A 23402-nucleotide genomic window follows, 5' to 3' on the forward strand; every position below is an offset into this window, starting at 1 on the left:
AAAGCGGCTCCTCGTGTGACAGGGCCGGGGACCAAGCGGCAGAGGGAGCTGGGAGACTGGTGTCTCCTCAGGACCGGCGGGGGAGGGGGACTAGCCTCCCCTCAGGGACGGGGGGGGGGGGGGCAGCCTCTCGCAGTCCCTTCCCCCCACCAGCAGACCCCAGCGCGCCCCCGCCCGCTAGTTCCCGCCCTAGCTCAGGGGCCGCTCCGCTCTGCTCCCTGCATCTCCGCCGCACACGCTGCCGTGGCCCCGCCTGAGCGGCGGCGCCGGGGGCCGCAGCGCGCATGCTCGGCGCGGGCGCCATTTTGGTGGGGCCGGGAATTATCCAGCGGGAGCGGCGGAGCTCGCTGGGCCCGGCTCGGAGGCAGCGGCGAGTGGGTGCCGGCTGCGGAGATGGCCAACATCGCGGTGCAGAGGATCAAGCGGGAGTTCAAGGAGGTGTTGAAGAGCGAGGAGGTCAGAGGCTCCCCCCTTCCCCGGCGGTGTGCCCGCCCGCCCCTCCTCCTCCCGCGGCTGGGGGAGGGTCTGTCCCAGCCTCTCGGCAGAGGGGGAGGGTAACGGCGACTCCCGGGGATGAGGGATGAGGGGAGTCCTCCCCCGCCGCGGGCAGCGGGAGTCTGGTGGGGTGGGGCCGGGGAGAAGGACCCAGAGGCCCGGCCTGGAAGGGGTAGGAAGTGCGGCTGGGCAGCGAGCGAGCTGCCTGGGCAAGGCCGGGAAACCCCCGGGTAAAGCGCCCCCTCCCCCACCCAGCCTGGGGTTGGTCTGGCCCAAAAGGGAGGCTCAGGGGATCCTAATACCAAGGCGGGCCGCGCGCGGGTGCGGGGCGGCGGCTCCCCACTGACACAGCTGGTGATCCCTGTATTTCGCGGCAGGGGCACTGGGGAGAGGCTTTCCCATGGGCTCTTTGAGAGGCGGTGGGGCAGAGACAGATGGGGCGGGTAATGACTCGAGTGCATTTCATCCAGCTCCCTGGTCGGCGTGTGACTGAAACTGCAGAGAATGAAACGTGTTTTTTTTTTTTTAATGAATTCAAGTAAAAGCCTATTTTCCTAGGTTTCCTTAGTCCAGGGGCTTCCTTTTATAGCAGGTTATGTCACCCGGGTGTGCAGGGCTGTAACCCTCCCACCCCCTGATATCCCAGTTATCTGATGCCCCGTTTATCAGATGTAATCGTCCCTGAAACAGTAATTGGGAAAAGAAACGAGCTTCTTTTAGGGAAGTGATAAAGAACTTTCAGTTTATTTCCAGGGACTGTGTAATAGGATTGATAGTGATTGTATCAGAGCTGTTTTCACTGTGTCTGTAGATCTTTATTGGTAACTGTCGGCCAGATCGGTTTTGATGGCTGTGTCGTCACTATCATACTCACAAGGATGATGAGGCATGTTGTATGCCTGTGAAATATTAATGTGCAGTTTGACTCTGAAAACTGATGGTTTTAGACTCTGTACAGATCAGGCACATTCATATTCGGAAAACCAAGATGCTAGTAACTTCCTGAGGATTTGTGTTCCTTACAGAAAACATGTTTAGTGTTGCTGTAGTTGATGTGCTTTTGAATGTAGTGTGCTAACAATGTTGTTGTTATGCAACTCAAAATAAACTATTTTCCAGAAAATCTTAAAGCTTAATTTCTAGAGCTGTTGTGCAATGTGATACTCAAATTGATTTTAATGTGAGTTCTAGTGCACAATGATTACAGAACCCAAATACTAAATTAGAAGTGATCGTGAGTGATCAGCTGTGTATTCGTGTGCTGAAATTAGAGTAGCCCATAGTGTTTACTTTCTCTGAACAATACAGCTTAAAGTTGATTGCATATGCCTTTGTATTAGAAAGCACTCACTGAACACTCCAAATTTTGCCCTGGCATTATTTAGAAAAGAGAAACCTTAATATATGCAACAGTGATATAAACATAGTCCGATCTTTGACTTTTCTTATAAAAAAGCTTGGGATCAGGGAGCAATTTTGTTTTCCGTTCCTAGTTAATTAATATATGTGCTGGAGGTATTTAGTGCATTGAAGATTTAAAAAATTACAATACATTCCCCCCCCACCCCCCCGTTGACTGAATTTTGATACAACCCTTACTTTTGTAGGATTCCTTCATCTTTTAAATTAAACATGTAACAGAGCAGTGCCTCTTTTCCAGTATTCAGCTATTACTATTAGTTAAACTATCAATACATATATACAGTAATCACTGTTTACATTACACACTTTCTGCTGGTATTCTGAATACATAGTTCATTTATGTAATTGTGGATGTTTAATATAATGGCAAACTGATTCTGGATACTTGTATTGGGAATACCTTGGCTTGATTTTTCAAAGTCTGAGTAAACTTTTTTTTCAGCTGTAGTGTGAAAACATTCAATATGAGGAGGAGAATGGAGGGATGACTAGATATTACTGGTCCAGGGAGGAAACTGCTGAGGCTAGGTAACCTTTTTTTTTTTTTAATATAAAGTGAGTTGTGCATTGACAATCTGAATCTCAGACTTTAAAAAAAAATGGTTGTCACAAATCATATAGCTAAAATGTTACTTTTAAAATAAAATTGTCTTGCATCAAGGAGAAGTTGCTGATCTTATCTGCACTTAAGCATTCTTGGAGTGGTGTGCTGAGCTTTAGCTGAACATGAAAACTGGCACTCAATCTGTTTCCCTATAAATGCCACCAAATGGCATTTGCTCCCATATTGCATTCTGGAGAGAGAACATACAGAGTTTTCCATTTATGTTCTTCCCAGAATGAATTCTGGGCCTAGCTAAGTGGGAGCCAGCCAGAGGCAGTTTTAGAAGAGGATGGGGCAAATACTCAATTTCTTCTGCAATTCATAGATCTTTACAATAAGATACAGGCCAATTTTCAATCTGAGATGAATGAAAGATTTATAAAATGTATATTTCCTAGCCATACTTTTCATATCTAATGCCCTGTTTTTTGGTCTAGAAATGCTAATTTGGGTGTATCTTTAAGATAATTCCCTCCCCCCCTCCCCCACCTGCTTTTACTTCCTGTCTTAAAGTTGATGGGCCAAGGATTTTTTTAAATTGATTTTGTGCTCTCTTTTGCTTATTTTGTGTGAGGACCTGGAATGCTTTTTAAAAAAATATTTTTTGTTCTTGCCTATTAGTTTATTTTGAGTTCTCACACCTGAACTAAAGGAGTGGGATGTTGAATTTTTAGCAGACATCCTTTTAACCTAGTGTATTTGAATTAAACAGGTATGACCAAAAATGAGTTTTAAACAGTGGAAGACTTGTCCTCTCTCTGCCTTTATTCAGACTAGGATTTAGAGTATTATGTTAGTACATGTTGGCTTATGTGCTAACAAATGTAATTAAAAATTCTAATATAGACAAGGCACAAGCTGCGTTTAACATGTATTAAACTGGTCAAGTTAAAACCTCATTGAGTCAGCTTTCACAGTTTTTAACTTGAACAGTTTAGTAGTTGTTAAAGGCAATATAGTTTGTCTGCACTATAACTTTATAATGTGTTAGCACGTGTTAACTAATATCACACTTTAAATCTTAATCTAGAAAAGGATCAGTTGCTCAGCTTTCAGTCTATTCTCTTGTGATGTTATTTCACTACTTCTCCATCACATTAGTTTTACAAGGTAGACTTTCAGAATTTCTAATATCACAAAAATATATTTTGCGCAAATTTTTTTTAGGTTGCCTTTAAACGTCATGAAGAAGCAAATAAGGGTACAGGCCCAATTTTCTTCCACTTGACATATATGATAGATAGCTCTGATGGGGAGCCGAGTAGATTAGGCATCTTACATAATTTCAGTGTAGCCTTGCTGGAACAGTGCAACAGGTAATTGAATCACCCCTTCCCTCCTGTCCATCTCTAAGGATTTAGCTTGTGGTGGAGGAAGATTCTCAGTGGGGAGTATGTGTTGAAAAATAAGCTGATCACTTGGAGAGACACTTTGAGGACCAGGTTTAGTTCAACATGAATCTCTTATGATCTAATACAGTGGTGGGCAACCTTCGGCCCATGGGCCGCATGCGGCCCGTCAAGGTAATCCTCTGGTGGGCCGTGAGACAGTTTGTTTACATTGATTGTTCGCAGGCACAGCTGTTTGCAGCTTCCAGTGGCCACAGTTCGCCATTCCCGGACAATGGGAGTTGCGAGAAGTGGCACGGACTGGCCGCTGCTTCCCACTGCTCCAATTGTCAGGGAATGGCGAACCGCAGCAACTGGAAGCTGCGAACAGCTGTGCCTGTGGACGGTAAATGCAAACAAACTGTCTCATGGCCCGCCAGCGGATTACCCTGTCAGGCCGCAGGTTGCCCACCACTGATCTAATATTTTTATGTAGTGTTATAGATGTATATGCTTTACAGAAGTAAGACAGAGTCCCAGCATTGAGGAGTTTGCAATCTAAATTAGACAAACACAGGAAATGAGAACTGATGAAAATGGAGAGGAGGGTGAAAAACTACAGACTGTTCAAGAGAAACAGCACCTTTACTCAGTGCAGGAGCTACTAGCACTATCAAGAGCTGGCATATTGTTTTAATGACAAGATTTACTTTAGTTCTTGGTTCTTTTTCTCTGGACAAGTGATGGAGGCTGGCTGAGGAGCCAGTAAAGGGAGAGTACTTTTGATGGAGGAATAAGCTTCTCCTAGTGCCAGTAGTGGAAGTACAGTGGATGAAAGATGTCTCTAGCTCTTGAAAAGAAGGTCTTGATTTTTTTTTCCAAACAGTCTCTGCCTGTGTCTCCCTGCCCCACATCAGCCACAGGGACTACTTCACTTAGTTTTCAAGTTTATTCCTTATATATCTAAAAATAAACAGTATTTCTTGTCTACCATTGACAAGAAGTGCTGCCTCTAGCAAATCCAATTTAGGCTTTTCATGATTACATGAAAATGCACAATGGTAATATAGTTTCTGTATCTAACTTTAACCATTTACTAGTTACCTATAAGTCAGGCTGATAGAAACAATGTGATGGGACTTCCAGTAAGGTCCAGGAGCTGGAGAGAAGCTCAGCATCCTACTAGCAACTGGGAAGTTGCTGGGTTTTCTACCTGGTTCCAATGTTTTGTGTCAGCCTCTAGTTAGTAGGGGCTTGGCTGCACCAGGAAACTAACTGGAATAGCTCCCCATGTGGACATGGTTATTCTGGAATAAATGTTCACACGGGGAGCTATTTTCAGAAAAGCTATTGTGCTTTAAATTCAGTCTACCTTAATCTGCAATATCTTTCAAGTATAGATAATCCATACGTGATGAACTTGAAACATCACTTTCCTCACTCTGGTTGCTGAAAGGTAGAGAGCTTTTTTGCCCCGTTCCTTCTTGGAGGCTTCTGTTTTTTTTGGTGGGGGGATATAGAGGAAAGGGGAAAGTAACTGCTGTAAGGAATGTGAGGTCTCTAGTACTATATACCTCCCTTCCGCTTTTACGGTTCTGTTGCCCAGTGAATAGCTTCAGTGTTTGCCTCTGCTCATAACGTCCTGATGAATCTTGCCCACAGTTTCTAAATAGCAATTGTGAAACTGACCGGAGTTAACTTAACTGGGGAAGCTATGAGCAGCTTCCAAAGCACTGGCTCATGTTGTCTTTAGGCTCAGAAAGACCGCACTGCATTACTTATATATTCATATTTGGACTACCATAACATTTTCAATCATCATTGATAGAAATGTTATATTGAAATGTAAGGCTGGAAGGACGTAGAGAGGTCATCTAGTCCAGCCCTCTGCGCTGATGCAAGACTAGATTACCTAGACCGCCCCTGACAGGTGTCTGTCTAACCTGTTCTTTAAAGCCTCCCATGATGGGGATTCTACAACATCCCTTGGAAGCCTATCCCAGTACTTAACTATCCTTATAGTTACAAAATTTTTCCTAATATCTAACCTAAATCTTCCTTGCCGCTGATTAAGCCCATTACTTCTTGTCCTACCTTCAGTGAACAATTTTGATCATTGTTCTCTTTATAACCGCCTTTAACACATTTGAAGACTGTTATCAGGTGCCCCCCAGGCATCTTTTCTGAAAACTAAATTTGCTCATTTTTTTAACTCATAGGTCATGTTTTCTAAACTTTTATTATATTAATTGCTCTTCTCTGGACTCCAGTGTGGCCACATCTTTCTTAAAGTGTCATGCTCAGAACTGGACACAGTACTCCAGCTGAGGCCTCACCAGCACTGAGTAGAGTTGGACAATTGTCTCCTGTGTCTTGCAAATGACACCCCTGTTAATACAACCCAGAATATTAGTTTTTTTGTAACTGTATCACATTGTTGGCTCATATTTAATTTGTGATCCACTGTAACCCTCTGATCCTTTTCAGTAGTCCTACTTTCTAGCCAGTTATTCTCTATTTTGCAGTTTTGCATTTAATTTTTTCTTCCCAGTTCTTGTGGTTCTTTTCAGTTGTCTTTATTGAATTTCATCTTGTTAATTTCAGACCCCAGTTTGAGAACATACCATTGATAATGATCCTTTGAGTATGGTCTTTCAACTAGCTGTTCACCCGCCATGTATTATTTTCATCTAGACCACACTTCCCCTAGTTGGCTTATGAGAACATCATGGAGACTATGTCAAAAGTCTTACTGAAATCAAGATATATCACATCTACAGCTTCCCCTTATCTGTTAGGCCAGCAACCCTATTTAGTAAGGAAATGGTCTGACATGATTTCTTCTTGACAAATTCATGTTTGGCTATTGCTTATTACCCTGTTATCCTTTAGGTGTTTCCAAATTGATTGTTTAATAATTAGTTCAGTATCTTTCCAGGTATTGAAGTTAGGCTGACAGGTCTATAATTCCCCTGGTCCTCTTTGTTCCCCTCTTTAAAGATAGGTACTAGACTTGCCCTTCTCTACTCCTCTGGGACCTCACTCCGTCCTCCCTAAATTAACAAAGATAATTGCTAACAGTTCAGAGATTGTTTCAGCTCATTCATTAAGCACCCTAGGATGAATTTCATCTGGTCCTGCCTACTTAAGTACATCTAACTCAGCTAAATATTCTTTAACATGTTCTTTCCCTATTTTGGCTTGAATTCTTTCCCTTTTGTTGTTCATACTAATTGTATTGAGTATCTGGTCTTCATTAACCTTTTTAGTGAAGACCGTAGCCAAATAGGCATCATACCTCAGCCTTCTTGCTGTTGTCTGTTGTTAGCTCTTCTTTCTGCTAAATAGAGGACCTACACTTTACTTAGTTTTTCTCATGCTCCTAATGTATTTACAGAACCTCTTTTTATTGCCCTTTATGTCCCTGGGTAGTTGTAACTCATTTTGTTTTTGTCCCTACATGCTTGTGATATTCTTTTATATTCAAATGTAATAATTTGTCTGTTTCTTCTTTTTGTAGGATTCTTTTTTGATTTTCAGATCCTGATGCAACCATATTCGCTTCTTACTATTTTTCCTATCTTCCCTTCGCATCAGGATAGTTTTCTGTTGCACCTTTAATATTGTCATTTTCAGGAACTGCCAGCTCTCCTGTACTTTTTTCCCTTAGGTTTTCTTCCCATGGGACTTACCTATCAGTTCCCTGAGTTTGTTATAGTCTGCTTTTTTGAAGTCCATTATCCTTATTCTGCTCTCACTCATTGTTTATTCTTAGGGCTAGTCTATACTAGAAGCACTACATTGGCACAGCTGCGCTGCAGTAGCATGCCTGGTGAAGATGCTGTATGCCGATGGGAGAGCTCTCTCCTATCGGCATAATATCTTCCACCTCTTACAGAGTTGCGGTAATGTCAGTGGGAGACACTCTCCTGCCAACATAGCGCCAGTATGGACAACGCTTAGGTTGTTGTAATTTGCGTTACTCAGGGGGGTGACTTTTTATATCGACTTAACCGGTAATGTAGACCTGCCCTTAGATTCGTGAAATTTATCGTTTCGTGATCACTTTAATCCAAATTGCCTTCAGCCTTCATATTTGCAACCAGTTCCTCCCTGTTAGTCGGAATCAAGTCTAAACTGGCTGCCCCCTTCTTCCCCCGGTTACTTCTGAAACAAGAAGTTTCCCCCAATATATTCCTATGACTTATTGGACATCTTTTGTTTTGCCATGTTACTTTTCCAGCGGGTGTCTGGGTAAAGTTCCCCATTATTACTAGGACTTGTGTTTTGGATATTTCTGTTGTTTGTTCTAGAAATGCCTCATCCACTTCCTCCACCTGATTTGGTGGTCTGTAGTAGACCCCAACCAGGATATTGCCTCTTCACCCAGAGACTTTCAACTGGTCTGCCTCTTACCTTCTTCTGAATCTCACAACAAATGTCTGTATTCTTGGTGTATAACCCAACACCACCTCCTTTTCCCCCCTGCCTGTTCTTTCTGAACATGGAATAATTCTCTATGCCAGGGGTGGCCAACCTGAGCCTGAGAAGGAGCCAGAATTTACCAATGTACGTTGCCAAAGAGCCACAGTAACATGTCAGCAGCCCCCCATCAGCTCTCCACCCCGCTCCCAGCGCCTCCCACCCACTGGCAGCCCCGACGATCAGCACCTCCCCCTCCCTCTCCACACCTCCCAATCAGCTGGTTTGTGGCATGCAGGAGGCTCTGGGGGGGAGGAGCGAGAGTACAGCAGGCCCCGGGGCGGGGGGGTGGGAAGGGGTGGAGTGGGGGCAGGGCCTATGGCAGAGCCAGGGGTTGAGCTGCAAGCACCCCCTGGCACATTGGAAAGTTGGTGCTGGTGGCTCCAGCCCCAGAGTAGGTGCCTATACAAGAAGTTGCATATTAACTTCTGAAGAGCCGCATGTGGCTCGGGAGCTACAGGTTGGCCATCCCTGCTCTATGCCAATATTCTAGTCATGAGATTTAGCCCTGCCAGTTAAGTAATAACTTATGTATTAATACTTCCAGTTCTTCCTGTTTATTTCCCTTACTCCTTGCATTTCTGTATAGGCGTTCAAGATGTTGAGCAGATTCCCTCACTGTTTCCCTCTTGTTGGTCCTGTGACCCTTCTGCTAAGGTCACCATTTTTATACCTGCCTGTGGGCTTTTATCACTTGACCCCTTTGAACCTGATTTAAAGCCCTCCTCACTAAATTGGTGAGTTGGTGTCCCTGCTTGGGGCCTAACTGAGAATGGGAAGGATGGACAAGAACATCACCCTTGCTCCCAGAGCTGTGCAGTCACTGTGCAGGGGCCTACCTGACAATATCATTAGTGCCCAGGTGGATGAGCAGGACATCCCGGGACATCCTGTCAGGTTGGCAGATAGAAGCTTAAGATTCAGTTCTACTCTGGAAAAGTGACTAAAAATAGCACATTGCTGCTTTTTGCTCCTGTTAGCACTGCAGGACCAATATAGCTACGAAAGAGTGAGGTAGCTTCTACTGTGACTTGTACATCAGCAACAGAATTGTTAATGAACAGAACCAATAATGTTCCTGCCAACACATGCACTTAACTTGATTCATATGAGTAGTCCTATTGAAATCAGTGTGCAGTTGGTGAGCACAAGGGAACTACTTGCACGAATAAAGTTAGGCCGTGTCTACATGCTAACATTTTTTGGCTATAACCTGAGGTGTGAATTTTAAACGGATACTGTTATAAAGCCCTGGTATAAAGTAGATGCTCTTATTCCAGTATGGGAGTGCCTTTTTATGGTTGATTTGGCATTTGAGAAAGGGTGTATGCTAACCAAAAAACCCACGTATGTTCCAGAACAAGTGTCCTCACATGGTTGGTATAATTATGTTGGTATAACTGATAAAGCTTTCTCATTTAGACAGACTTTATGAGTTTGCCGGATTAGGATCTCTGCTCTGATTTCAGAATTTTCCATTGTTATGAGCCAGAAGGAACCATGCTTAATTTTCAGATCCCAGGTTGAATTCTTATTGTTAGCAGTTGGAAGAACATATCTTTGCTTTTATATTGAGCTGTCTTTTGGACTAGAATCATAGAGTGAGAGTAGATATTGAATGCTACAATGTCTGTCTTTGACCATCACTTGTCATAGTAAAGACAATCTTTAAATTTTACAGAAATTATTGGTTGGAGTGCTTCTTTGCCTCACCCCCCACTTATGAAGGGAATTTTCTACTCTTTAATCATAAGTAGATTTTTCAAGCTCTGCCCACGTTGATTACATAAACAAACAATTTGTCATAAACAAAGTTAATAGCATGTTATGACTCTTTAGTGTACAATACCCAAACATGAGTTAAATGGAATTCAGGAAGCTGGGGTGTATGTCCCGCAGGTGGTACTGGATGAGATGCAAAATCATCCTGCAGTATCAGCTGGCTTTTAAAGGGACTGCACTACAGTAAGCTGGTGTTCAATAGCTTGCTCAAAGCAGAGGAACTTACTAGCAGGGTTTCAGAAGATTGTGCTCCAGAACTAAGAGTACTCTTTTAAAAACCTGCTTGTTAACTCACATTTTCATCCTAAACATGTTTATCTGAATTTTATGGCTGCTCCTCAAGACCTTTGAATCAAGTGTGCTGTATTCACTATTAAAATCAATATTTTTCTCATGCAAATGCTAATAGAATAATTGGATAGTGTGTTAATGTTCCTATTAATAGTGTTTACACTAATGTAGTATTTCATTATGACCTGTAAGTATTCAGAACACTTTTATGTAAAATATCATTAAACATGTGCATGACCATTTGACTAAACCTGTGGGTTGACCAAGGAATCAGGATAATAGGACAAATGAAGTGAGGTCCACCACTCAACTTGATGGCATTTCTGCCAGTATATATGTAATGTGATAACTTTTGAAAACTGCAGCTGATCAGTTGCAAACATTCAGGGAAATGTTTTGATATCAATGGGCAGAACCCTATTGATTTCGGGGAAAATTGGAAGAGCCACTAAAATCAGGCTCACTAAATTCAAGATACAGTGGTGACACACCGACCTCATAGAGGACAGTGGGGAGGGAAGTAAAGTTTCTATGGAGATGAGCATGAGGTTGGGATCTCAGGGTTAGGGATGAGGGTGGGGTTAGGGTACTAGAGAACTTCCTTTGCCTAGAGCACCAAAAGGAGATACTGGGCCTGATTTTAATGGAAATCAGGATGCTTGGAAGCCTTTCATCCCCTGATCTGGCCAGCATGCCCCTTGCCATGACTCTTACCCCTGTATTCTGAATGACCAAATGGCGACACGGGTGAGGGGCCTCGTCATAGTGGAGGTGAAGGACCCTGCTAGATGTACAGTTCCACCTACATAAGCAATGAAGTGTGTGACCCTCTAGTTGAATCTGACGTAACCTAGCAGCCTGAAATTTCCAAAAGAGTAACACTTTTCATCACATTGAACTGAAATGTATTTGAAAATAGATATATTATAGTTAGATGTAGATACTGCTGCTGATGGGAATTTTGCTTTAAAAAAAAAAGTGATGTCATTTGCAGTAGTTGGGACCCTAATGTCAAACTGTGCTAACAAGTTTTTTAAATTACTTTGCCTTCTGATTGTTAAATTAGTATTACTTTACTATGTAATTTTTAAGTTTATAGTCAAGAGTTAACCAGTTTCTAGCCTGTTTTCATAATCTTTAAGGACTTGTTACACTGTCCATGTAATTTTTTAATTTTTTTAGAACAATAGTCACCAACAATAGTAGCCTAAGAAAAGTTGAGTATACTTAAATACATTTAATTATATTTCATAGCTAATGTGCTGAGAGTCTTACTTTTTGACAGAGTTCTTGAATAAAACTTCTCTCCTTTTTATGGAGAGAAGTAAACAATTTTGCTTAAGGTTATGTAATAAAGTTCATTAATTTTGATAATATTGTACAGTGCTCTCTAGGTTCCCAGTCTATTTTTTGCACTTGTAACTGACTGACTAAATTTGTTCTGTAATCTCCGATTTAGGAATATTTTTAATTTGGGGAGTAAAATCTATTTTGTGAACTAAAATACAGTTAATATGGTTGATAAGTGAGTCTACATACTAAAAAAAAAAAAATCAAATTAATGTATGGCCAAATTGTAAAATAACATTTATAATTGTTTAAAAATATCCCAAATCAGTAATTCCTTTATTTTACTTAAGCGGATAGTATAGATCCTTCCATGTTAGAAGTTTATAGTTAGTTTTCTTTTTATTTAAAAGTGAAGTTAAATGTGTCTTGACTTAGACTGTGTGGGTGAGAAGGAAGGAGTATAATCTTTTGAAACAAGGGTAATCCTGCAATCTCCTCACATGTAGAACTACTAGTGACCAAAAGTGGGAATTAACTTGTGGAATTGACTGCTGGATCAGGTCTGAAGTAACCAATAATCTTGTGTATTTGCACATATAGTGGGTAATTAACATTTCTCATTAAAACACAGTTTGTCTGTGAAGCTTTTCAGTTTTATAGCATCAAAGAGAAAAGGGTGTATAAAATCAAAACAAAAATACAATCTTACACCCCTGTGAAGTTGCTCCTTCATCTGGGCTTTGTGTGTCTATTGTTTTCTGTATGATTTATGTTGTAAACTCCTCAGTGCAGAGAACCCTTGCACTGTGTCCTGTAGAGCATTTAGCATGCTTTTGTCACTCAAATGGTGTTCAGGTTCTCAATGTTTAGTGATGCCTACCAAAACATGTTTGCAAGGGTTTATCCATGTTAGGAAGTTGTAACAGTTTAACTATGGCAGTATAGTTAAAGTAATGTAAACCTCCTCTACCCCCCCCCCCCCAACCCAGTGTGGACATAATTATGTTTCTATAAAGGTGCTTTATACCTGTACGGCTGGTCCTGTACTGGAAGGGGGATAACTATACTGATATAAATGCTTTTACCCGTAATTATTTTGGTCAAAAAGTCAGACCCTTAGCCAAAATAATTATACCAGTAAATCTTTTCAGCATAGACCAGGCATAAGATTCCAAGGTAGGAAGAAGTGTGTGCTGCTTAGCTCTCTTTTCTGAAATTTCATTAAACTAATTCGCTCTTTGAGTAATCGGAGCAACACATTTTGTAATAGTAATATCGCAACACTCAACACATTGAGGCCATCCTGTTCTAAACACCTATTTTTACTTCTTCATAATGGTTTCAACAACTTCCCTTTTGGACTAAAACCTCTCTTTATTAGCCCAAATCTAACTTTTTTTTACATGGAACAGTTTCAGTAAATTTGATTGAGCTTTTTAAATTGTGTGTGTGTGTGTGTGTGTAGAATCTTGTTTAAACAAAAATTAAGGTGTGTTTTGTTGCAGATACCTGAAAGTACATTGGTTATTAAAATTAAAGTTGCTGTGGACTGAGTTTTCTATAATTACACTTGCCTAGGAAATTAATAGAAATTTAGTTCATAATTAAAATTATAAGAAATTTTAAAATAATGGTCTGGCCATGCAAGTACTCTATTTTTCTTAATGTTTTTGAACACCCTTGTTTGCATCTTAATTCTGTGCATTCAAATATTCTGTTAGTATCATATATATTAGTAAAAATGACATTCCATTTACTGACTGAGCTGTTTTTTGTTGAAGTGTGAAAGGAATCTCACTTATTTTTTCCAAGAAAGGCATGTACTCTTCTATGCTTTCATAACTGTAAAATTTTAATCTTACTTTTTGAAGCTTCCTGTAAAAAAAAATCTCCTTTGGGCTGAGATTAATTATGTGAAAATTGAGAAAACCATAAGAATGAAAAAACTGTTTGGTCTGTTTTATAGCAGTGGTGTCCTTCATACAGGTCCTTTCTTCACTAGGAAGACAAGGGGTATGTTTAGCACATATGTTAACTAACACACGTTAAAATCTTAGTGTCAATAAATTAAGTTATAGTTTTAAATGTGTTAACTGGTAAAGGTAAGCCTTAGGTTCCCCCTATGCTTTAACTTCATCAGTTCAACATGTGTTTGTTAATTAGCATGTGTTAGTTAACATAAGAACATAAAAATGGCCATATTGGGTCAGACCAAAGGTCCATCTAGCCCAGTATCCTGTCTTCCGACAGTGGCCAATGCCAGGTGCCCCTGGGAATGACAGAACGGGTTTAGACCCCATATTTTATATGTATAGTTGGAATTATGCTTTCCAATGTGCATTACTTTGCATTTATCAACATTGAATTTCATCTGCTATTTTGTTGCCCAGTCACCCAGTTTTGAGAGATCCCTTTGTAGCTCTTCGCTGTCTGCTATGGACTTAACTAAGTTGAGCAATTTTGTATCATCTGCAAATTTTGCCACCTCACTGTTTACCCATTTTTCCAGATCATTTATGAATATATTGAATAGGACTGGTCCCAATACAGACCCCTGGGGGACACCACTATTTGCCTCTCTTCATTCTGAAAACTGACCATTTATTCCTACTCTTTGTTTCCTATCTTTTAACCAGTTACCAATCCATCAGCGGACATTCCCTCTTATCCCATGACAGCTTACTTTGCTATAAGAGCCTTTGGTGAGGGACCTTGTCAAAGGCTTTCTGAAAATCTAAGTACATTATATCCACTGGAACCCCCTTGTCCACATGCTTATTGACCCACTCGGAGATTTATAGTAGATTGGTGAGGCATGATTTCTCTTTACAAAACCTATGTTGACTCTTCCCCAACAAATTATATTCATCTGTGTGTCTGACAATTTTGTTCTGTACTATAGTTTCAACCAGTTTGCCCGATACTGAAATCAGGCTTACTGGCCTGTAATTGCCGGGATCACCTCTGAAGTCCTTTTTAAAAATCGGCATCACATTAGCTATTCTCCAGTCATTTGATACAGAAGCTGATTTAAGGTTACAGACTACAGTTAATAGTTCTGCAGTTTCACATTTGAGTTCCTTCAGAACTCTTGGGTGAATACCATCTGGTCCTGGTGACTTATTACTGTTTAGTTTATCAATTTGTTCCAAAACCTCCTCTAATGACACCTCAATCTGGGACAGTTCCTCAGATTGTTACCTAAAAAGAATGGCTCAGGTTTGGGAATCTCCCTCACATCCTCAGCCATGAAGACTGATGCAGAGAAGTCATTTAGTTTCTCCACAATGGCCTTATCGTCCTTGAGTGCTCCTTTAGCATCTTGATTGTCCAGTGGCCCCACTGGTTGTTTAGGAGGCTTCCTTGCTTCTGATGTACTTAAAAAAATGTTGCTATTACTTTTTGAGTCTTTGGCTAGCTGTTCTTCAAATTCTTTTTTGGCCTTCCTAATTATATTTTTATATTTAATTTGCCAGAGTTTATGCTCCTTTCTATTTCCCTCACTAGGATTTAACTCCCACTTTTGAAAGGATGCTTTTTTGCCTCTCACTGCTTCTTTTACTTTGTTGTTTAGCCACGCTGGCACTTTTTTGGTTCTCTTACTGTGTTTTTTTAATCCAGGGTATACATTTAAGTTGAGCCTCTATTATGGTGTCTTTAAAAAGTTTCTATGCAGCTTGCAGGAATTTCACTTTTGGCACTGTACCTTTTAATTTCTGTTTAACTTCCTCATTTTTGTGTAGTCCTCCTTTCTGAAATTAAATGCTACAGTGTTGGGCTGCTGTGGTGATTTCCCTGCCACAGGGATGTTAAATTTAATTATATTACGGTCACTATTACCAAGCGGTCCAGCTATATTCACCTCTTGGACCAGATCCGTGCTCCACTTAATTTAGTCCTAAAAATTGCCTCTCCTTTTGTGGGTTCCAGGATTAGTTGCTCCAAAAAGCAGTCATTTAAGGTGTCAAGAACCTCTATCTTTTTATCTCTGCATCCCATCATGAGGTGACATGTACCTAGTCAGTATGGGGATAGTTGAAATCCTCCATTATTATTGAGTGTTTTATTTTAATAGCCTCTCTAATCTCCCTGAGCATTTCACAGTGACTATCCCCATCCTGGTCAGGTGATCGGTAATATATCCCTACTGCTATGTTGTTGTTGTTAGAGCATGTAATTACTATCCATAGGGATTCTATGGTACAATTTGGCTCATTTAAGATTTTTACTTCATTTGATTCTACGCTTTTTCACATATAGTGCCACTCCCACACCAACACAACCTGTTCTCTCCTTCTGAAATATTTTGTACCCTGATATTACTGTGTCCCATTGATTATCCTCATTCCACCAAGTTTCTGCGATAGCTATTATATCAATATCCTCATTTAAAATTAGGCACTCTAGTTCACCCATCTTATTATTTGGACTTCTAGTATTGGTATATAAGCACTTTAAAAACTTGTCACTTTCTGGTTCTCTATCATTACATGATGTAATTGAATGGTACTTTTTTTCATTTGACTGTTTCTCATAAGATCCTACCTGTATTTTATCATCTTCCATCCTCTCTAGGACATAAAGAATCTCCATTAATAGATCCTCTCCTAAGGGATGTCGCTGTCCGAACCATGTGCCCCTCTGCATCTGTAAGCTTTCCCCCAGCCCTTAGTTTAAAAACTGCTCTACAACCTTTTTAATTTCAAATGCCAGCAGTCTTGTTCCATTTTGATTTAGATGTAACCCATCCTTCCTATATAGGCGTCCTCTTTCCCCAAAATTTCCCCAGTTCTTAATAAATCTAAACCCCTCCTACCTACACCATCGTCTACCAGGGGTCTCAAACTCAAATGACCACGAGGGCCACATGAGGACTAGTACATTGGCCCGAGGGCCCCATTTACTGACACCGCCCCCACTCCACGCCTTCCACGAGGCCCCACTCCTGCCCCACCCCTGCCCCGCCTCTTCCCACCCCTTCCCTACCCGCATTCCAACCCCTACCCTGAAATCCCCACCCCAACGCTGCCCGCGGTTCCCCATTCACGGCCAATGGGAGCTGCTGGGGGCGGTGCCTGAAGCAACAGCCACACACACCCCGGCGCCCTTCCTTCCCCAGATTCTGTCAGCTTCCCAGAACAGCGCGGGGCAGGGCAGGCAGGCACTGCCCCCAGTGCACGTTGGGCCGGAGCTGCTCTAGGTAAACGCTGGGGGAGGGCGGTGGGGCTGTGAGGAGCTCGCGGGTCGCAGAAAATAACCCCGCAGGCCACATGTGGCCCCTGGGCCATGTGTTTTGAGACCCCTGGTCTAATCCACTCATTGAGACACTGGAGTTGGGGAAATCCACCCACAGGGGTTGCTGTGATGCAAGAGTGTAGTGTCATTAATCGCGTCTTGCTGTGCAGGACTGTGCCTCTGGGCAATATGCAGGACATAGTGGATGGTTTTGCAGCAGTGGGCATGCATATCCCTATTTTGGCACCAGACCATGTTGCCACAGAGTACATCAACAGAAAGAGCTACTTTTCTATGATACTGCAAGTGCTTGTGGATCACTGAGGATGTTTTACTGACATCAACGTGGGCTGGTCAGGGAAGGTTCACGATGCAAGCATCTTTAAGAACACAGACCTGTTCAGAAAGATGCAAGCAGGGACTTTCTTCACAGAGCACAAGATTACCATTGGGGATGTTGAAATGCCAGTAGTGATCCTGGGAGACCCAGCCTACCCCTTACTTCGGTGGCTCATGAAGCTGTACACTTGCCACCTTGACAGCACCAAGGAGCACTTCAAGTGCAGGCTCAGCATATGCAGAATGACAGTTGAGTGCGCTTTGGCCATTTGAAAGGTCGCTGGCACTATCTACTCATGAGATTGGACCTCAGTGAAAAAAATCCCAGTGATTATAGCTGCCTGCTGTGTCCTGCATAATATCTGTGAAGCAAAGGGGGAAGAGTTTCTGCCAGGGTGGAGGTGGAATGGCTGTCTGCAGATTTTGAGTAGCCAGATACCAGGGCTAAAGGAAGAGCTCAACATAGAGCTGTTTGGCTCTGGGAGGCTTTGAAAGACCATTTTAATAGTTAGCCACGGTAATGTGTGCTGCTGTAGTGTGCTCTGCCAGGCATTGCTTTTTTGTACCCCCGGTATGAACCTTGAGATGAGTGCTGAGAGTGTAGTAATATAACATTGCAAATACACCTATTACTATTATCTGTGAATGATGTCAGCCCCAGCCAGCATATGTTGTGAACTAAGAACGATCAATTAAGTTTCAATAAATAAACTTTTATTCCAAACCCATGCCAACAGACACATTTATAACTGAATGAAACTTTATAAATACGGGGAAAAGAACATTTGAAGGGGAAAAAACAATCATTTCCATTTCACAAACACATACACTGATGTGCGAGAGACATGGTTGGTGTATGTGCAGCTGTGATAGCCTGTACTCTTCCCTGGGCGAGTGGTAGGGATAGTGCAGCAGCCCTGGATGCCATGTGGAATGTGGGGGGTTGTAGGGAGGTCCTGGAATCCAATTCTCTCTGGGGTGCAGAGGGAGGCGAGCACGGAACTGTTGAACCTGATGTCAATTAGAGTCTCCAGCATGCTTTTCAGCTGCCTGAGAAGTGCTAGCATCTCCTGCTGCATGTCTCTCTCTTTTGCCTATGCGTTTTTCCTGTCCGCTCTGTCTCTGTCCCTGTCCATGCTGTCTGCGGGGGTGATCCTCCAAGTCCTGTGCTCGGTATCCAAAGCAGCAGAGGCTTGCAGGATCTCTTGGAACATGTCCTCTTCGTTCTTCTCCTTATCTGGCTGAGCTGCTTCGTTGATGTGGATAGAGAGACCCTCAAGGCCATATTTCCAGCTGCAAAAGATACAATGCACTGAGGTACTATTGTGAGTGTATTCACAAGATAAATGGAAACTTGATATACTGAACTCACTCCCCTTGACCCACATAACTTGCAAGCAGCATGTTCTCACTTCTCTGTGGGATTCATAGAGCACGGCAGTAGTCCCAGCGATGGTGGGTATGGCTGGGGGGGAAGGTGTGAGTTGGGATCATAAGGTGGGGGGACTAGCTCACACGTATGAGTATATGTGTATAGCGCAATGGTTCTCAATCTGTGGCCCATGGGCTGCTTGCGGCCCAATCAGCATATAGCTGCAGCCCATATGACCGCAGGGCCATGTATTGTGTGGATGTGGCCCACATAACACAGCTGCATATGTGGCTCACTGGTAAATAGGTTGAGAACCACTGGTATAGGGCAATTGAACTGAATACTGGCACTGTTTTCCACAGGCAGTAGTAATTTTAGTTGGTATCTCACTCCTGAGGATAACCAAGGCTGAAAGAGAACAAGTCCTGCAGGACAGGGCCATATGCTGCTAGCCTATGTGCTGTAGTGGTGCCTGCTGAAGTAATTGCTGAGTGCCATGGGAAAGTGTCATACGGTGGTGGAAGAAATAAGGCAGCCCTCCCCAGAAACCTTCGGCAGAAGATGGCAGACTAGCTCCAGGAAAATTTCCTCAAGATCTCTATGGAGGGTTCACGGGACATCCTAGTTCACATAAACAAACTGTTCTGCAGGGTCTCTTCTGCCTAACTGTACAGGGGGAAGGAGAAGCAAATAGCAACTGTAGCTCTATTGGTTCTTTCACTACCTCTTCTAGCATAAGTTAAAAAAGAGTAAATCAACAGATGTTTCCCTGCAATTTAAAAAAAACCTGCATACTTACCAGAGGTTCCTTACCCTGCATCAGGCTTTTTCATGCTGGACTGTAGGGACTGGCTGGACTGTCCAGGAGTAAAAAAACAGGTCCTGGCTTGCTGCGCTACTGGCTCCCCCAGTGGCCTTTTCCCCATCCTCCTCATCACTGTTTGCATTGGGGGTCTGTGACTCCTGCTCCCCCTAAGTATCCGTGGTCTCTTGGCAATGGTGGTGGGGTCTCCGCTGAGGATGGCATGCAGCTTTTTGTAAAAGTGACATGTCTGTGCTCTGTACCAGATCGACTGTTAGCCTTCCTTGCCTTCTAGTATGTCTGCTGCAGCTCCTTGGCTTTCACGAGGGACTGCTGCAGGTCCTTCTTGTAGCCCTTCTCCTCCATGCCCCAAGCAAACTCCTCATAGATATCAAGGTTTCCATGGCTGGATCAGAGCTGTGCCTATACAGCGTCTTCTCTTCACACTCCCAGGAGATCCAGCACCTCCTGCGTACTCCAGCAAGAGCGTGTCTGCCGTGTGGTCAGCTGGGCAGTGCTCTCCAAGCCAAGCAAACAGGAAATGCAATTTGAACATTTTGTGGTGTTTTAACGGGGAGGGATGTGTACCTGGCTGCTGGACTGCAGAGTTCAAAATGGGTACCAGAGCAGTCAAGGTGGGGCATCGTGGGACACCTCCTGGAAGCCACTGAAGTCAATGTAAGTAATGCAGTGTCTGCACTGAAACTGCATCGACCTAACTATGTTGACCTAAATGCTACGCCTCACGTGGAGGTGAAGTTAAGTCGGTGTAGTGGGTGAGTTATATTGGCAGGAGTGACATTTTAGTGTAGATGCTTAGGGTATGTCTACACTACGAAATTAGTTCGAATTTATAGAAGCCGGTTTTATTGAAATCGGTTGTATACAGCCGATTGTGTGTGTCCACACAATAAAATGCTCTAGGTGCTCTAGTCGGCGGACCGCGTCCACAGTACAAGGCTAGCGTCGACTTCCGGAGCATTGCATTATGGGTAGCTATCCCACAGTTCCTGCAGTCTCCGCCGCCCCTTGGAATTCTGGGTTGAGATCCCAATGCCCGGATGATGCAAAACAGTGTCGCGGGCGGTTCTGGGTACATGTCGTCAGGCCCCTCCCTCCCCCGTCACAGCAACGGCAGACAATAGATTCGCGCCTTTTTACCTGGGTTACCTGTGCAGACAACATGGAGCCCGCTCAGCTCAGCTGAGCTCACCGTCACCATTTGTCCTCTGGGTGCCGACAGAGGGTGGGACTGCATTGCTACACAGCAGCAGCTGCTAACTGCCTTTTGGCGGTAGACGGTGCAGTAGACTGGTAACCTTCATCGGCGATCTGGGTGCTGGCAGCCGTGGGGCTTGCCTTTTGGCAGTAAATGGTGTATTACGACTGTTAGCCGTCCTATTACAAGTCGGGTCATCGTACGTTAGCAGAGTCTTCCCTGAGCAGCCGATTGTGCAATAGGCCTAAAGACCATCGTCATACACCGCCCCGTATTTGCTGCCAAGCACCCAGAAAGATGCCGAGGGCTATCAGTCACGCTGCACCGTCGTCTTAAGATGTAAAAAATAGATTTGCTCTGTATTCATTTGCTTCCCCCTCCCTCCGTCAAATCAACGGCCTGCTAAGCCCAGGGTTTTCAGTTTAATCTTTGGGGGGACCATTCTGTGTGACAGTTGTTTGTGTTTCTCCCTGATGCACAGCCACCTTTCTTGATTTTAATTCCCTGTACCTGTACGCCATGTCATCACTCGGCCCGCCCTCCCTCCTTCCCCTAGTCAGTCAGATACTACGTTTGCGCCACAGCTCAGAGAGCCGAGAAGCGCCTTTCGTGCCTTTTCTTTGAATTCTGGGTTGAGATCCCAATGCCCGGATGATGCAAAACAGTGTCGCGGGCGGTTCTGGGTACATGTCGTCAGGCCCCTCCCCCCTCGTCACAGCAACGGCAGACAATAGATTCGCGCCTTTTTACCTGGGTTACCTGTGCAGACGACATACCACGGCAAGCATGGAGCCCGCTCAGCTCAGCTGAGCTCACCGTCACCATATGTCCTCTGGGTGCCGGCAGACGTGGGACTGCAGCTGCTACACAGCAGCAGCTGCTAACTGCCTTTTGGTGGTAGACGGTGTAGCATGAGTGATAGCCATGGGGCTGGCAGCCGTAGGGCTGCATTGCACCAGCCCCTTGCCAGGCGATGGTATATTATGACTGGTACCCATCGTCGTCGTACTGGTGTGGCTGTCAATCATGGCCACCTGGGCAGACATGCTACTGTTTCGATGATGATGGTTACCAGTCGTAATATACTATTTCCTGCCAATTGCCCAGTATTGTCTGCTAAGCACCCAGAAGAGGCCGAGGGCGATGCTGGGTGCTGGCGGACGTGGGGCTGGCAGATGTGGGGCTGCATTGCTACACAGCAGCAGCCCCTTGCCTTTTGGCAGATGATGGTATATTATGATTGGTATCCGTCGTCATCATACTGGAGAGGCTATCACTCATGCTGCACCGTCGGCTGCCAGCTTAAGATGTAAAAAATAGATTTGTTCTGTATTCATTTGCTTCCCCTTCCTCCGTGAAATCAATGGCCTGCTAAGCCCACGGTTTTCAGTTTAATCTTTGGGGGGACCATTCTGTGTGACAGTTGTTTGTGTTTCTCCCTGTTCCTGTACTTGTACGCCATGTCGTCACTCGGCCCTCCCTCCCTCCCGCCCTCCCTCCTTCAGATACTACTTTCGCGCCTTTTTTCAGACCAGGCGCCATAGCTAGCACTGGGATCATGGAGCCCGCTCAGATCACCGCGGCAATTATGAGCACTATGAACACCACGCGCATTGTCCTGGAGTATATGCAGAGCCAGGACATGCCAAGGCGAAACCCGGACCAGGCGAGGAGGCGATTGCAGCGCGGCGACGAGAGTGATGAGGAAATTGACATGGACATAGACCTCTCACAAGGCACAGGCCCCAGCAATGTGGAAATCATGGTGTCACTGGGGCAGGTTCATGCCGTGGAACGCCGATTCTGGGTCCGGGAAACAAGCACAGACTGGTGGGACCGTATCGTGCTGCAGGTATGGGACGATTCCCAGTGGCTGCGAAACTTTCGCATGCGTAAGGGCACTTTCATGGAACTTTGTGACTTGCTTTCCCCTGCCCTGAAACGCCAGGATACCAAGATGAGAGCAGCCCTCACAGTTGAGAAGCGAGTGGCGATAGCCCTGTGGAAGTTGCAACGCCAGACAGCTACTGGTCAGTCGGGAATCAATTTGGAGTGGGCAAATCTACGGTGGGGGCTGCTGTGATCCAATTTGCCAGGGCAATGAAAGACCTGGTGATAGCAAGGGTAGTGACTCTGGGCAACGTGCAGTCAATAGTGGATGGTTTTGCTGAAATGGGATTCCCAAACTGTGGCGGGGCCATAGATGGAACCCATATTCCTATCTTGTCACCGGAGCACCAAGCCACCGACTACGTAAACCGCAAGGGGTACTTTTCAATGCTGCTGCAAGCCCTGGTGGATCACAAGGGACGTTTCACCAACATCAACGTGGGATGGCCGGGAAAGGTACATGATGCTCGCGTCTTCAGGAACTCTGCTCTGTTTCGAAAGCTGGAGGAAGGGACTTTCTTCCCGGACCAGAAAGTGACCGTTGGGGATGTTGAAATGCCTATCGTGATCCTTGGGGACCCAGCCTACCCCTTAATGCCATGGCTCATGAAGCCGTACACAGGCAGCCTGGACAGTAGTCAGGACCTGTTCAACTACAGGCTGAGCAAGTGCCGAATGGTGGTGGAATGTGCATTTGGATGTTTAAAAGCGCGCTGGCGCAGCTTACTGACTCGTTCAGACCTCAGCGAAAAGAATATCCCCATTGTTATTGCTGCTTGCTGTGCGCTCCACAATATCTGTGAGAGTAAGGGGGAGACATTTATGGCGGGGTGGGAGGTTGAGGCAACTCG

The 23402-nt window shown here is 44.1% G+C and overlaps 1 protein-coding gene across 2 annotated transcripts in view; it reads left to right on the plus strand.

Annotated features, from left to right (window-relative positions):
* Nucleotides 1–269: 269 nt before the first annotated feature.
* UBE2K (ubiquitin conjugating enzyme E2 K) overlaps nucleotides 270–23402 on the plus strand; it is a 69074-nt gene continuing 45941 nt past the window's right edge. Inside the window, exons 1-2 of one of the 2 annotated variants that reach the window (XM_054029168.1) lie at nucleotides 270–456; nucleotides 16270–16343. In XM_054029168.1, coding sequence (XP_053885143.1) covers nucleotides 285–456; nucleotides 16270–16343 — 246 coding nt within the window. In that variant the 5' untranslated portion in view covers nucleotides 270–284. The remainder of the gene's footprint in view (nucleotides 457–16269; nucleotides 16344–23402) is intronic. The other variant, XM_054029167.1, reaches the window with a different exon arrangement.

This window comes from Malaclemys terrapin, chromosome 5 (genome assembly GCF_027887155.1).
Source record: "Malaclemys terrapin pileata isolate rMalTer1 chromosome 5, rMalTer1.hap1, whole genome shotgun sequence".
In the NCBI taxonomy this organism is placed as follows: Eukaryota; Metazoa; Chordata; order Testudines; family Emydidae; genus Malaclemys; species Malaclemys terrapin.